The following is a 13161-nucleotide window of genomic DNA, read 5'->3' as shown; positions in this document are numbered from 1 at the left end:
AAATGAGGTGAGTCACCACCTTGACCTAGTTCTAGGTGAAACCCAATCCCCCCTGAGCCCTCCCCAGGGGTTTGCTACATTTTACATTTGTTTGGGCAATAGAATCTTATTGCTCTTGCTTAGGGATAACCTCCAGGCACAGAGAATAGCCAGATACAAAAATGTTTCATCTTATCTGGTAGCTCCTTTATGACAGCTCCTTTACAGGGTGTTGTTGGACGTACTGGATCTTATTGTGAGAATGTATATTTGAGATTCGTTTTATATCACATAACCTTGAGGCTCTTCCCCCCTGGAGGCTGCTTTTCCGACCTGCATAGAGGATTCAGCTGCGTTACATTCTCGAATTCTCATCCCTCAGTTTACCACAGGGGAGGGGTATGCCCGAGCACTCAGTCTTTTGTGTGTGTGTGTGTGTGTGTGTGTGTGTGTGTGTGTGTGTGTAGGGGGGATAGCTTTGCCCATGAGTCCTCTCTAGTCACCTGTTGTCACCTGTAGGATGGATCACTGTGTGTCAGAATGAGGACTATGGCAGCGAGTTTGTTATTTTCGTTGGTTTGTTTTTCACGTCTGGGGGTGGGAAAGAGGCACTCTGGGATGTTTAGCCAGGAGCAGGCTGCTTGGTGTCCCAGGGGCATTTCTAGGTTCGGGAAATTGTTAGGAGCCCAGTGATCCCCACCCCCTGACCCAGGGCTCGGTGGGGTCATGCAGATACATAAAATCCTACGGCAACATGTTGGGGCAACTCGTATGAGGAGTTGTTCTCGACTAAGGCAGCTCCTTAGAGATTTGTGCCATGTGATTTCTTTTGATTGAAGGCCAGGCTCTCTGAAGGAAAGCAGGTGTCCAGTGTAAATCTTACTGTGTATACAGATTGTTTAGCTGAATAGGCCACTCTTATCAATTCCAAAAACCAAATACAACTCACCGCCATTGAATGAATGCACAGGGTAGAACTGCCCCTGTGAATTTCAGAGACTTTACTGCTACGGGAGTCGAAAGCCCCACCTTCTTCCACTAAAGCCACTGGTGGTTTCGTACTGTGGACCTCGTGGACCCCAGCCCAGTGCACAGCCACCATGCTACCGGGGCTCCTCTGATCAATCAAGAGCCCTGTGTCAGTGTCACCCGAAGTGCAGGTATTTTATTCTGGATCATCTCAAGCCGATTTACTCCAAGTAGAGGAAGAAGAAGCAGGTTTATTCAGAAGGTGCACAAGTGTGGACAACCTGGCAGTGCAAAACCCCCTCTTTGGGGTGTCCTGTTTGAAGTCGCAAACCATAGAGATTGTATGCCGTTGACTTTGGAACTTACACTTGGGAGAGTCACATATAGATGTTTTACTTGAACTCATGTTTCTGGGTAACTGGGGAAACGACTGGTGACCAGGAGCAAGCAAACAGAACAGTGAGCTTTGCTCAGTCTCCGGCCAGTCTCGGGGGTCTTTGTTGGCTGACTAGAGACAAGGCCTAGGTTTTCATCACTAACAAGGAAATAGCAGGAGGCTCTCAACTTTCTCGGGCCTTTTTAGGGACGTGACATCCACCTTCAACCTCTCTGCTTTGGGGCAATTTAGCAAGTTATAAGACTTCCAGAGAGACAGCATTAAGTAAAGAACTTTAGGCTCACTGCAGTTCGAAAGGGTTCGTTTTGCTTTATATAGTAAGTAAAATAACATGCGTTACATCACTGTAGAATTGTTTCTCTGCCCGGGTCCCAGATGCCAGACCAAGTGCGGTCTGGCAAGCAGGCCTTCTAACGAGCAGTCATCTCAGGTCTGCTGTGTCATTTCATTGTTTGCACCCGTTGCTCTTGGTTGCTCCAGGCTTTCCTGTGGCCAGAGTAATACTATTGTACAAACTGTCCTCTGACTTCACAAGAAGGGGGACAAAATTCAACGTCATCTTAGCCCAAGGCCAATCAGTTCCTGTGCTGTAGAAGCCAGACATGCCTCTACTCTCCAATTGGCCTCACCAATTCTCATACCAGCTATCTCTCCCCCGGCACTCGCTACTTCTCTGCTGGGTTCATCCACTGCAGAGGCCATGCGGAACTCACAGCAATACTTGTGGTGCCGGGCCTTGGGGAAGGGAAGTTAACAGGTTGCACGTCAGAATAAAATATGGTCAGGGCACACTTCTACCAGGATAGCTTCCTCTCAGTCAGGACCCTTGGCCGCTGCCCTCTTGGACAGTGTTCCCAATGTCTTTCAGAGCTGTAGAGAAATGCTCAAAGGGCATGCCACTCCGCCACAAGCCTCGGCTTGAAGGTGCTGGTCAGAATGGGAACAAAAGGAAGAAAGAGCCAGAGCACGGGTTTTCAGGAACAGGTTTTATTAGAGTACTCGACCTGCCTGGTGCTTCGTTTGGAAAGACAGTAAAGGGGACAGGATCAAGGAAGATGGGAAAACAGAGAGAGAGAAGAGCGGAAAGTAAGAAAGGGGAGAGCTAGAAAGAGGAAGAGACGGAGTGGCCACATGAGAAGGTGAAGAAGTCAGAGAGAGATACGGTGAGGAATCCCATGTTGTTAAACGTTGGGGGCAGAAATAAATTGTTATGTCTAAGCAGAGCCCATGTTTCCTCTCATTGGCTGTGGCACTGGCAGACCAGTGAGGGGAGGTTTCTGGAGACCTGTTGAGAAGACCAAGTGGCACTTTACACTTAGTGGGGACAGCAAAGGGGTTAGAGATGCTGGCTATGGCTCAGAGCCTTAGCTTGACTGCTGGACCTTTGAGTACTCCGTAAATCTAGCACCCCTAATTAAGTGCATGGGGAAACGCTACTCCCGTAAGCAAGCGTCTTGCTGGAAGATACTCAGCTGTTTTCACTCACTTACTCACTCACTGATTCAGCGCATATGGTTTCATGCTCTGGTCCTTGGTTCTGCTGCTGTCCCCCTGCCACTCTCTGGTGTCACGTGCCCTGACTCCTGGATTGAGATGATTCCATGCACAGGGACTTCAGGATTCAACAAACAGAGTCTACTACCTGCTCTTCTTTATTGGTGGTAGTAATATTTCTCTACTCTGGATCCTAAAATGGCTCATTTTTATACCCCATGGTACGGCAAAATTGACCAAGCCCATGTTATCGTCCCAAGCTTACAGAACCACGATGAACTCTGTCAACAGTCACAAACATCTGAATCATAATCCACCAGCCTCTTTCCCCCGCCTTCTCTTAGCCTGTAGAAACACACCCAGTCTGCAAGGTCCCCCCAGTCAATTAGGAGGAGTTTCAAAGGCTATTGCTAAAAACAGCCATATCAAGTCAATCCCTGCATCACACCTGTTTTGTGCCTTCCAGACCGTTTCCCATTGGGGACCCCTTCACACCTGTCTGGAATCTGATTAAGGTCTGCCCGTCAGCATCAACGGAAATGAAGTTGTGCTCGCCGGCCCTGAGTTGCTCAGATTTGAAAATGCCCTTTTATCAACCTGTGCAAACCCAAATCCTACATTAGTTCACATCCCAGGTCCAATACAATTCATCCCAAAGCCGCCTAGTGCCACGCCCCGGCGACCCACCGCTGCCATCCTTAATGAGAGGGCGCTTTTTCTCTGAACTGCCGTGGCAGGTTCTCTTTACTTCTCTTCTTTTTATTATTGTTATTACTTTTCTTGTTTGTGTCATCTTGCATTTAAATCATTTAATTATGACTTTTCTCCCACTGTTATAAACGGGGTGGGAGTCGGGTGAGGGACGCGCTCTGGGTGAATTTTTCAATCCTCATGAATACCAAAGAATCATCTGGTCTCAAAGAAATCCTCTGTTGATATTAGCGGATGGGATCCCGAGCTTTATGTGGATTTTCATGTCGTTCAGTTGCAGGCAGCGGAGCTTGGCCAGCCTGCCCTTCTGTGGGCTGCACTTTTCTTGGAGTGCTTCGAGTCTTCTGGGTAGCGTTACCCCGGAAAGGCAGCTATGTAAACTGAGAGCTGAGGGCACGGGCTTCCGAGGCAGACATTGCTGGTTTCCTTGGCCGACTCTGCCCTCAGAGCCTTTGGGACCCAGTAAACTGACTGAAACCTCAGGGCTCTCTTTGCTACAAGGAGTCTTAGTCACTGTATCCAAGAATTGAATGAGGCAGCACTTAGAAATGGCTGTGCATGCTCCACTTGACAGCCGCTATAACTGTTTATGACCCACTTATCACTGCACCAGGGACCACTGCCTTTGAAGTTGCTGTTGCCTCTGCCTCCATGGGTTCTCACTTGCTTCTTTTGTTTTGGTTCTTAATTAGCTGGATCTACACAAGTGAAAAAGACTTGAATGGGAGTAGCCACTGGGGAGTGATTGCAACTTACAGTGGAGCTGGCTACTACCTGGATTTGTCCCGAACAAGAGAGGAGACAGCTGCCCAGATTGCCAGCCTCAAGAAAAACGGCTGGCTGGACCGAGGAACCAGGGCAACGTTTATCGATTTTTCTGTGTACAACGCCAATGTTAACCTGTTCTGTGTGGTCAGGTATGTGCTGAGGGCACAAGCCCTCCCATTCTGTGCAGTTATATGATCATCCTGCCCGGCAGAGAGGCCAGGAAGCCTTTGCCATTGATTGATTAAGGGAGGATGCTGGTAGCAGGCCAGAAAACTGAAGCCTGATAGGTATGATATTTGGGGTAGGAAGTAGTTCAGATTCTAGAGTATTCTGAGTCGGAAGGAACTTCCAATCTGTTCCAAGTTTTTCTACCCTGTGTCCTTAGCCATCATCAGGAGGATTGGTGCTACGTGCTCCTTCACTAAGTGCCTCAACCATCACATCCTGCCTCATGTCACACTCTTGGTTGATGCCCAGGCTATTAGGACAGAGCATAGTCACAAATAGTCACAGGACATGCCCAATGTTGGCTGGGATACCCAGGCCAGGTACCTGCTTGTGCTTAAGCCTCACCCCAGGCCCGGAGGGTTCCTTTCACTCTGTGGTAGGCCATGGGAGCGAAGGTGGAGCTTTGGGCTGATCAGCAGAATCTGTGCACTATCTTGGGACTGCACTTCCCCGAAACCCTTGCGATCCCCAGCGGAAGTCCTCGATGTCTCCTCTGTGGGGAAGTGCTAACAGCCTGTTCAGCCAGTGGCAGACTGGCAGGCGGATCAGGTGGCTTTTCTCTCTCTTGGGAGACTCACGATAAAATTCTCTGTGGGAAAAACCCTTTCCGAGTAAACATTTTCGGAAGGCCAGAGCTCCAAAGTCTGTCAACACTTCCCTTTGATGCGCCCTTGCAGCCCCTCCGTGGGAGACAGGGAGGAAACAGAGAAAAGTGCTCCTCTGGGGCCTCTCTTTGGTTTGTTCGAGCATTTAAGGGGCACTTAAGAGGTGCCAGGTCCGACCCTAGGCGACACCAGTGGTCAGAACAAAGAGCTCTGCCTTTGAAGAGCTGGCATTGTACCCGGAGGAACTAGCCTATAAGCAATACGCAAAATACATAAATGTATCTTACCCCAGAAAGTAGCAAGGCAATCCCCAGATGGTGCAAACCGTGATGTGGTCAACTCCTGGCTGGAAGGTTGATCAGATGAGCTCCCCCGGAGCTCCCTGGGAAACAGACCTGCTGATCTGCCCCCAAAGGGCACAGCCTTGGAAAACCTTTGAAGTTGTTCTCTGCACACATGGGTGGCCACGGGTCAGAGTCATCTCAAGAGTAACCAATGAGCACAGGAGCAGGTCACCCGTGCTGTTAGCCACAAAGATAAGGAATGGAAGAGCTGACTGCCGGGAAGCGAAAGTCCACCCGCTTCAATCCTAGACAGCACGTTGACAACGCACACGCACCCCACCCCACCCCACCGTGGGTTATGTACTCACAGACTTACACGCGCACAAGGGAACTAACGTCTCACAGTAACCTTCGTCATCATTTTTGAAACTCAGCTCCAGCCTGCTTCCTAAAGCCAGCTGACTTCCCAATCCTTGCCGTCGACTGCATTTGTGGAAAGTAGCGCCACGTGGCACCGAGTACTACGGACGACTGGCACCGATTAACTTTTCCTCACAACCCCAATGAAGATAGAGAATAAAAATAGACAGGCATTTTTAACTGCCTGGCATTTCAGCAAATGTCTATTTTTAGGAGGCCTTGAACCGCTCTTTCATTTCCTCTCCATGCTTGAGGAAGAGGCTTGCAAGCAGGCTCTTGTTTTATTTCATAACTCGGTGTTTCCAGAAGGGGCCCGGGCAGGACAGAGTGATGATTCGACACACACAGGCAGATTGCTGAGTTTGGGGTTCTCTACTGACCAGCACATCAAAGAGAACAGGAGAATAGAGAAGAGAGGGGAGATGGGGTTAGAAGAAAGGGAGGGGGGATGGGCTTACATGTGTCTTTGACCAATGCTCATTCTTCTTACTTGGTTATTGTTCACGGTTGGGTCCTAGATTCTTGGGATCAAGGCTTGGCTGCCCAAACATAGCAATGGTGGAGAGAGTTATGCCTAATAGTTAACTAAAGGCCTTTTAAGTGATTTAAAGGTCTATTTGTAGTTCAGTGACATCACACCTACAAAATAGTTTTCCAGGAAAAAAAATCTTCACTTCAATTATGATAAACCACTATAGATCCGTGCCATCCATCTGAAATGAAGAAACAAACTACTGCATTGTTACTTCATGCTTAATGCATACCTACCAACCCGTCACATGTGGTAAGCTAGAAAAACGCTTCCCAGCGAGAAAATCTCCCATGGTAGTAAGCGCTGGGGACGCAGCCCTGTCCTCACACACGCACAAAGCACAGCGTCTCTCTCCACCAGCGCTGGCAAGTTTCGGATGGACTTTCTCCCTGATGGTCTTCAAGTTGTCCCATATCCCCAGGTTTCTTTCAGTCCTAAATTGCTTGTGTGCCAGTTCAATTTTACATGAAGCCTATGCACTGTTTCCCAGCAGTTCCAATACGGAACAAGTAGAGGGGAGACCGCGGCTTCATGGATCCTTTGAAATAAGCGGCGGGGGCATCTTGCTCCTGGGCTGTTCACTGGGTCGAAGCATTTTGCAGCCTGTTCAGGGCAGCGGCAGCGGTTTTATTCCCATAGGGACCCGATAGGTGAGTACCTCTTGCTAGCGATCCCCGTGTGTCATTTTAATTATTCTCATTGCAATGCAGGTTACTGGTGGAATTCCCAGCCACAGGCGGTGTGATTCCATCCTGGCAATTCCAGCCTGTGAAGCTGATTCGCTACGTCACCACTCTGGATTACTTCCTGGCGGCCTGTGAGATTGCCTTCTGCTTCTTCACCCTTTACTACCTGGTGGAAGAGATTTTGGAAATTCGCATTCACAAACTGCAGTATTTCCGGAGTTTCTGGAATTGTCTGGATGTTGTGATCGTTGTGGTAGGTGGGAGCATAATCTCAAATCCCCGACCGAGTTTTAAAAAAAAAACACCATGTTTTTTCTGCAGTATTGTGGATCTTGGTTCTCATAAAAAAGAATTGAAAACAAAACCCACCCCCACCCCACTCCCCAGCCCCCTTTGTATCGACTTCAGACTTCGTCATTATTTTCTTAGTTTCCATGAATGACCCTTCTGAATCTAGAAGGAGGGAAGCCTTTGCAATCGGCTGTCCGCTGGCCACATGGATAACTCAGCCATTCATACTTGGCTTCGGCATGCCACACGAGATGTGGGAGAAGAAATTATGGGTTTTTTTATGAATAGTATTTGCCATCAGCTGCTAGTAACACGAATTTATCTTTTTCTGCACATGGTCAACTGTGACCAGGAGAGACATCCTCAGAATATTTTGAGCGGCAGGGAAAAGCTGCCCATGTCTCAAAATGTCATACAAAGAATCCACAGAGGCTACGTGTGGAGTGGTGGTCCCAGTTTTCTGTGTGAGGCATAAGAGAGCATAAGGCAGATTTGTGACCCAGGCAAGACCAGGCTACCTCGTCGATGCTGTGCCTGCCCTGATTCAACGATAGCTTTTAATATGTGTTGAGGTATCTACCTGAGTTTCTGCATGAGCGCTGGGGTTTTTACAATAATTTTCATTTGGGTGAAAAGTGCACAGAGCAAATTCATTTTTCCATTCGACACATCATACACGGTTTGTTCTGGGACATTGACTGCAGTCCTCACAATGTAATAGCACGCTTCACCCTTCCTCCCTGGGTTGACCATTTTCCTGGGCCCTTGTCTGTCTCTTCCTGCCCTCCAAGCTCTGCCTCTGGCCGTGAACCCTTGGCGTGAGCCGTGTGGTCTGATGTGGCTCACGGTGCTAAGGGCTGCAGGTCTCCCTGCTGTTAGCACACATTTCCCCGCCCACCCCTTGTGGGGCTGGAGGCACCATGAGCGTCCTCCTAATCATTTCCTTCCCGAGGCTCAGGGTGGAAGTGGATCACGGCACGGGCTCTTCTCCCTTTGCTAGATTTCGCTGCGTCCTGGTACGCATGCTTCATTGTTAGACCCCTAAGAGTTGCGATGGGCACCCCTACCATCCGTCACCCCGTGGCCTCCCCACCCCGAGGCAGGAAAGTCCCTGTGCAGTGTGAGTAGGCGATGCATTCCCGTGAGCGGTCTCGGCTGTGCCCCCACTTCACAGCCATTGTTCTTCCCACCCCTAACGGCGTGTGCATCAAGCTGCGACCGAGCCGTTCCTCGCCAGTGTTAGTAGACAAAACATAGAGACTATTTTATCCCTGTGTGGGTAAAAGAACACTTCAGACATAAAACAGGCATAAAAATATGCGGGGGCTTCAAGTATTTCATACACGAATTAATTGCATTATCTTTCAATTACGTTTTCCTGCACCCGTTGGAAACCTCTCAGAGTAACACCAGTGGCCCTTGTTAGGGGCCATCAGGGAGGGGCCTGGGTACAGCAGAGCACGAGCTGCCTGGCCCTGTGTCATCCGCACAATTGTTATGTTCAGATTCAGCACTGTAGCCACTGTGTCCATCACCTTGCCCAGGTCTCCCCCTTTCTCATGGTTCCCCTGCGTTCCCCAGCATGATGTCCTTTCCACAACAACAGCCGTGACAATAACAATGGCTGGGCTTCTCCACCAGCCACCTTTGCGGGCGCTTTTCAGATACACAGGTCATTTCATCTGCACAAATCACCCTCCGAAGCCACTCTGTCACTACCTTTCAGATCACATGTGCATGCTTTGTATAAATGTGCATGCTTTGTATAAAGAAAAAGTTAACTTTAATGCAAAATAAAAATTCCCATAGAAGCAGTTCAGTACGGGACCCTTCTGAGCCAAAGCGGCCATGTAACATCACATCATCGGTGCAGTCCCTCGCTATGGGCAATCCCAGGTCCTCCATGGTGGATGAAGAGCAGCATCAGCATTTAAGTGGCTGGAGAGGCCATGATAGGAGGGCCATGTTTCAGCCCACTTCTCCCTGGGTGAGGGTGGACTGCAGTCTGTTATACATGGTCACGGCTGTTGTGTGGACACACTGTCAGTCTAGAAACAACCATCATTTGGAGACCTCTGAGGATGCAATGCCTGCTCTCTGTTTTGCGTGGCTATGTTTATATTTCAGACACTGAGGATCATACTAAAACCCAATGTGATATTATACCTGTCAATAACAGGCCGCTTTATTTTTAATGGGAAAAAAATCTCCAATACCAACCCAAGACTAGTCAGAGGTACCCTCTCAGTGAACCTCTGTCTACACACCCAAGTGTTTCATATGTATTTATATGGTGGTGCCATGGGGATATAAGGAACAGCATACACAATTCATAGAACTGAGATATTAGCAATGACTCGAAACATGAGTAAGATTTTCTTCCCACACTCCACTGACTTGCTTTGACCTCAATTTAGAGACTGCTGGAAAAGAGTATCCGGCCTTGTGCTTTTATTTAGAACACATACGGGCCCCCCAACGTTCCATTTTCTCTTTGAAACTTTCTCTCACCAAGTTGATGTCAGGCTACCCTTTATACTCATGCACCAAGCATGCCCTGTTTGCCACTTCAAAGCTAAGCCTAGACTTCTGGTCTTAACTTGCCCACCTTTGCTTATGTCCACTTAAACTTGAAAAATAGCCTCCTACAGATAAAGGTACTAAATTACTAGGTTCACGTGGGCACCGCCCCTCCCACACAGTCATATTCCTCATTGTTTCTCTCTGAAACACCAGGGAGTCTACCGCATGCTTCAGTCCGGCATCTGCTCTAAGCAGCAGTATTTTAAGTCCTGATTCTGTAAAGATTACAGACAAGGAAGCCTTGTGGATGTCCGTGCTATGCGATGACACGAGTCAATCTGAGTGACTCAGCTTAACGGCAGAGGGAAGAGGAAAGGACAAATGGCCACGTGGCCAGTTTTCTTCTAAACCTCTTCATGTGCAGAGTGAAGTCATCCGGGTTGGGGAAATGTCAGGAGTAACAGACTGTACGCAGGAAGAGTTGAGCAGAGAGCTATTGCTGGATTTGTGCAGTCAACAAGGTCAGCTTCTCCCCTCTCAGCTGCACCTTCATGGGGGAAAGACCTTTCCAGTGTATACTGGAGGGCTCAAAGCAGATAATCCTAAGCCTCCGGGGGGAGGATCAGGGAGGTGACGAGGCGGGCATTTATAGCTCTGAATAGCAGCTCAGGTGCCATCAACAGCCATGTGGGCCGTGGCTCTGAGAGAATGTGCCGTGATCTGCACGCCAGGCCCCGAACAACAACATCTGAGGCGGTCTAACCAAGTGGGTTTTGACCATCACCCGTGAGGAGGAAGAATGCACGGGAAAGGTTACAGACCCCCTCCTGAGGGCAAGCTCTGTATGGTAATGCTGATGCTGAACACATACACATTTTAGCCCACGGTAACAGAAGCCAAGCAGAGGCCAGTGTTTCTTCAGATTTTGTTTTAAAGTTCAGAAACAAAGCAGATAGGAGAAGGTGCATGTGCATGGGTTAAAACAGAAACAAGAAAGAGGAGGAGGGAGCCCTTAGCTTTTCTGTGCTGGGCTGCTTTCTTGCGCTCTCTGCCCATCATTCATAAGCTTCTTTTAAGACTGAGCTCAACCTTCCCTCCATTTTGGTATGTCTTGTTTCACCCCCACACCTTATCTAACTCTTAAGTTGTGGTACCGTTTATCATTGTGTATTTATGTGGTCTTTGAGCAGAACCGGTATGTTTTTTGCCGGCATGGGGTTGGAGTGGGGAAGCAAGGTTTATGCTTTCCTTTTAGCCCCCGAAAAGTCTCTGCCCTTAGCCAACCACTCTGTGTTTGTGGAACAGAGGAAGGAATGGAAGGCTGGAAATTGGAGGATGAAGAGAAAGCAGAATTTTTAAAAAGAACAGGATGAGGCTGAGAAAAACAAGTCTAGCAAGCGATTTTGGTGAAAGTGCTAGACAAAACCGGAAGATTGTCTGTGTAAGCGTAATGTAGCCAGAGCATCTCACCGGCATTGAATTTCCTTTTTTTAAAAATCATTTCATTAGGGGCTCATACAACTCTTATCACCATCCATCCATACATCAATTGTGTAAAGCACATTTGTACAGTCATTGTCCTCATCATTCTCAAAACATTTGCTCTCCACTTAAGCCCCTGGCATCAGCTCCTCACTTGTACCCCTCCCTCCCTGCTTCCCCCGCCCTCATGAACCCTTGATAATTTATACATTATTATTTTGTCATATCTTGCCCTGTCAGGCGTCTCCCTTCACCCCCTTTTCTATTGTCCGTCCCCCAGGGAGGAGGTCACATGTAGATCCTTGTAATCGGTTCCCCCTTTCTAACCCACCCTTCCTCTATGCTCCCAGTATCACCACTCACACCACTGGTCCTGAAGGGATCTTCTGTCCTGGATTCCCTGTGTTTCCAGTCCCTATCTGTACCAGTGTACATCCTCTGGTCTAGCCAGACTTGCAAGGCATTGGATCTCTATTCCTGATTGAGGAAGTTCAAATTCAGGAAGGGCTCGCTCAGGACGGTCCCTTGTGTGGGTGACTTTCACGAATGCTGTTGGGTTGGAATCATGGTGAGCCTCAGCATTTATACATTAGTTTTAAAAAAAATTAACTAGCTGCTTAAACGAAGTTAGAGATTTCTAGTGTACTGTAATGAACCGGAATCTCTGTGTTTCAGCTGTCAGTGGTAGCTATAGGAATCAGCATACACAGAACGTCGAGCGTGGAGGTGCTGATGCAGTTTCTGGAGGATCAGAATGCATTCCCCAACTTTGAATACCTGGCTTACTGGCAAATCCAGTTCAACAATGTCGCTGCGGTCACAGTATTTTTTGTATGGATTAAGGTAATGTCTAGATTGCATAGTTTAGCTTTTTTCCACCCCTAATATCTTCCTTCTCTCTCTCTTATTTTTTGTTTTTAGCTTTCACGATATTTTTGCAATCCTAGACTCAATCAAAACCATCTCATCTTCTAGACGTCCTCCACACTGAGCATGTCTCACCGTCTTCTGTCCGAGTTCGAATGTGCCTCTGCGACCCAACTCAGGTGTCCCTCCAAAGCTGGCCTAGTTGTTGCGTATCAAACTCACTGCCATCACATCCCCATCAGCCCACAGCGACCCTATCGGACAGGGAAGAGCTGCCCCCAGTGGGTTTCCGAGACTGCCATTCTTCACAGAAGTAGAAAGCCCTGTCCCTCTCCCAAGTTGTGGCTGGTAGTGTCAAATTGTGGACTGTGGGGTTAGCAGCCCAGTGCATCACCACTCTGCCACCAGAGTACCATATTTTATATGTACTTTATGTGTGACAGATGGGGCTATTCTTGAAAGATCTATCCTTAAATAAATCAAAAAATAAAATTGAAAAAAAAAAAAAGATCTGTCCTTATAGGTGCAATGTAGCAAATTCAGTATGAAACGTTTTCATTTGGTCAGTTGAGCCTGGTGCCCCAGGCTACTCTGACAAGTCCAAGTGTCACCTGACGGAAGCTGAACAGCTGGAGAATCGGGCACTAAAGCGAAAAGAGGAGGAAGTTCCAGGTGAAAAGGAAGAAATGCTGGTGCAGGTGGAACGGCTTGCTGGACTGGCCCTCAAGTGAAGGCCAACGGTTATCTTTACCTGGAATTAGATCGGAACAGGCTCCTCTTCGGAGCAGATCCGCAATCACCCACTTCCTTTCATCCCTAGGACACTTGGTGCATTTCCGTACAGGTGCAAGGTTAGGGCTTCAACTCTAGCAACGCATCACACTTCCCTAAGCCTGAGGCAGCTCCCCACCTGTTCTGTGACTGC

General features: G+C 48.3%; 1 protein-coding gene across 2 annotated transcripts in view; it reads left to right on the top strand.

Annotated features, from left to right (window-relative positions):
- The window catches only part of PKD2 (polycystin 2, transient receptor potential cation channel), a 66779-nt gene that overhangs the window by 35282 nt on the left and 18336 nt on the right, over window positions 1-13161 (top strand). For both annotated transcript variants that reach the window (XM_075544032.1, XM_075544031.1), the window contains exons 5-7: window positions 4243-4467; window positions 7098-7326; window positions 12045-12212. In XM_075544032.1, coding sequence (XP_075400147.1) covers window positions 4243-4467; window positions 7098-7326; window positions 12045-12212 — 622 coding nt within the window. The remainder of the gene's footprint in view (window positions 1-4242; window positions 4468-7097; window positions 7327-12044; window positions 12213-13161) is intronic.

The sequence above is a fragment of the Tenrec ecaudatus genome, chromosome 3, assembly GCF_050624435.1.
Source record: "Tenrec ecaudatus isolate mTenEca1 chromosome 3, mTenEca1.hap1, whole genome shotgun sequence".
Lineage (NCBI taxonomy): Eukaryota > Metazoa > Chordata > Mammalia > Afrosoricida > Tenrecidae > Tenrec > Tenrec ecaudatus.
The sequence above is the reverse complement of the archived record's forward strand: the minus strand, read 5'-3'. Positions and strand labels throughout refer to the sequence as shown.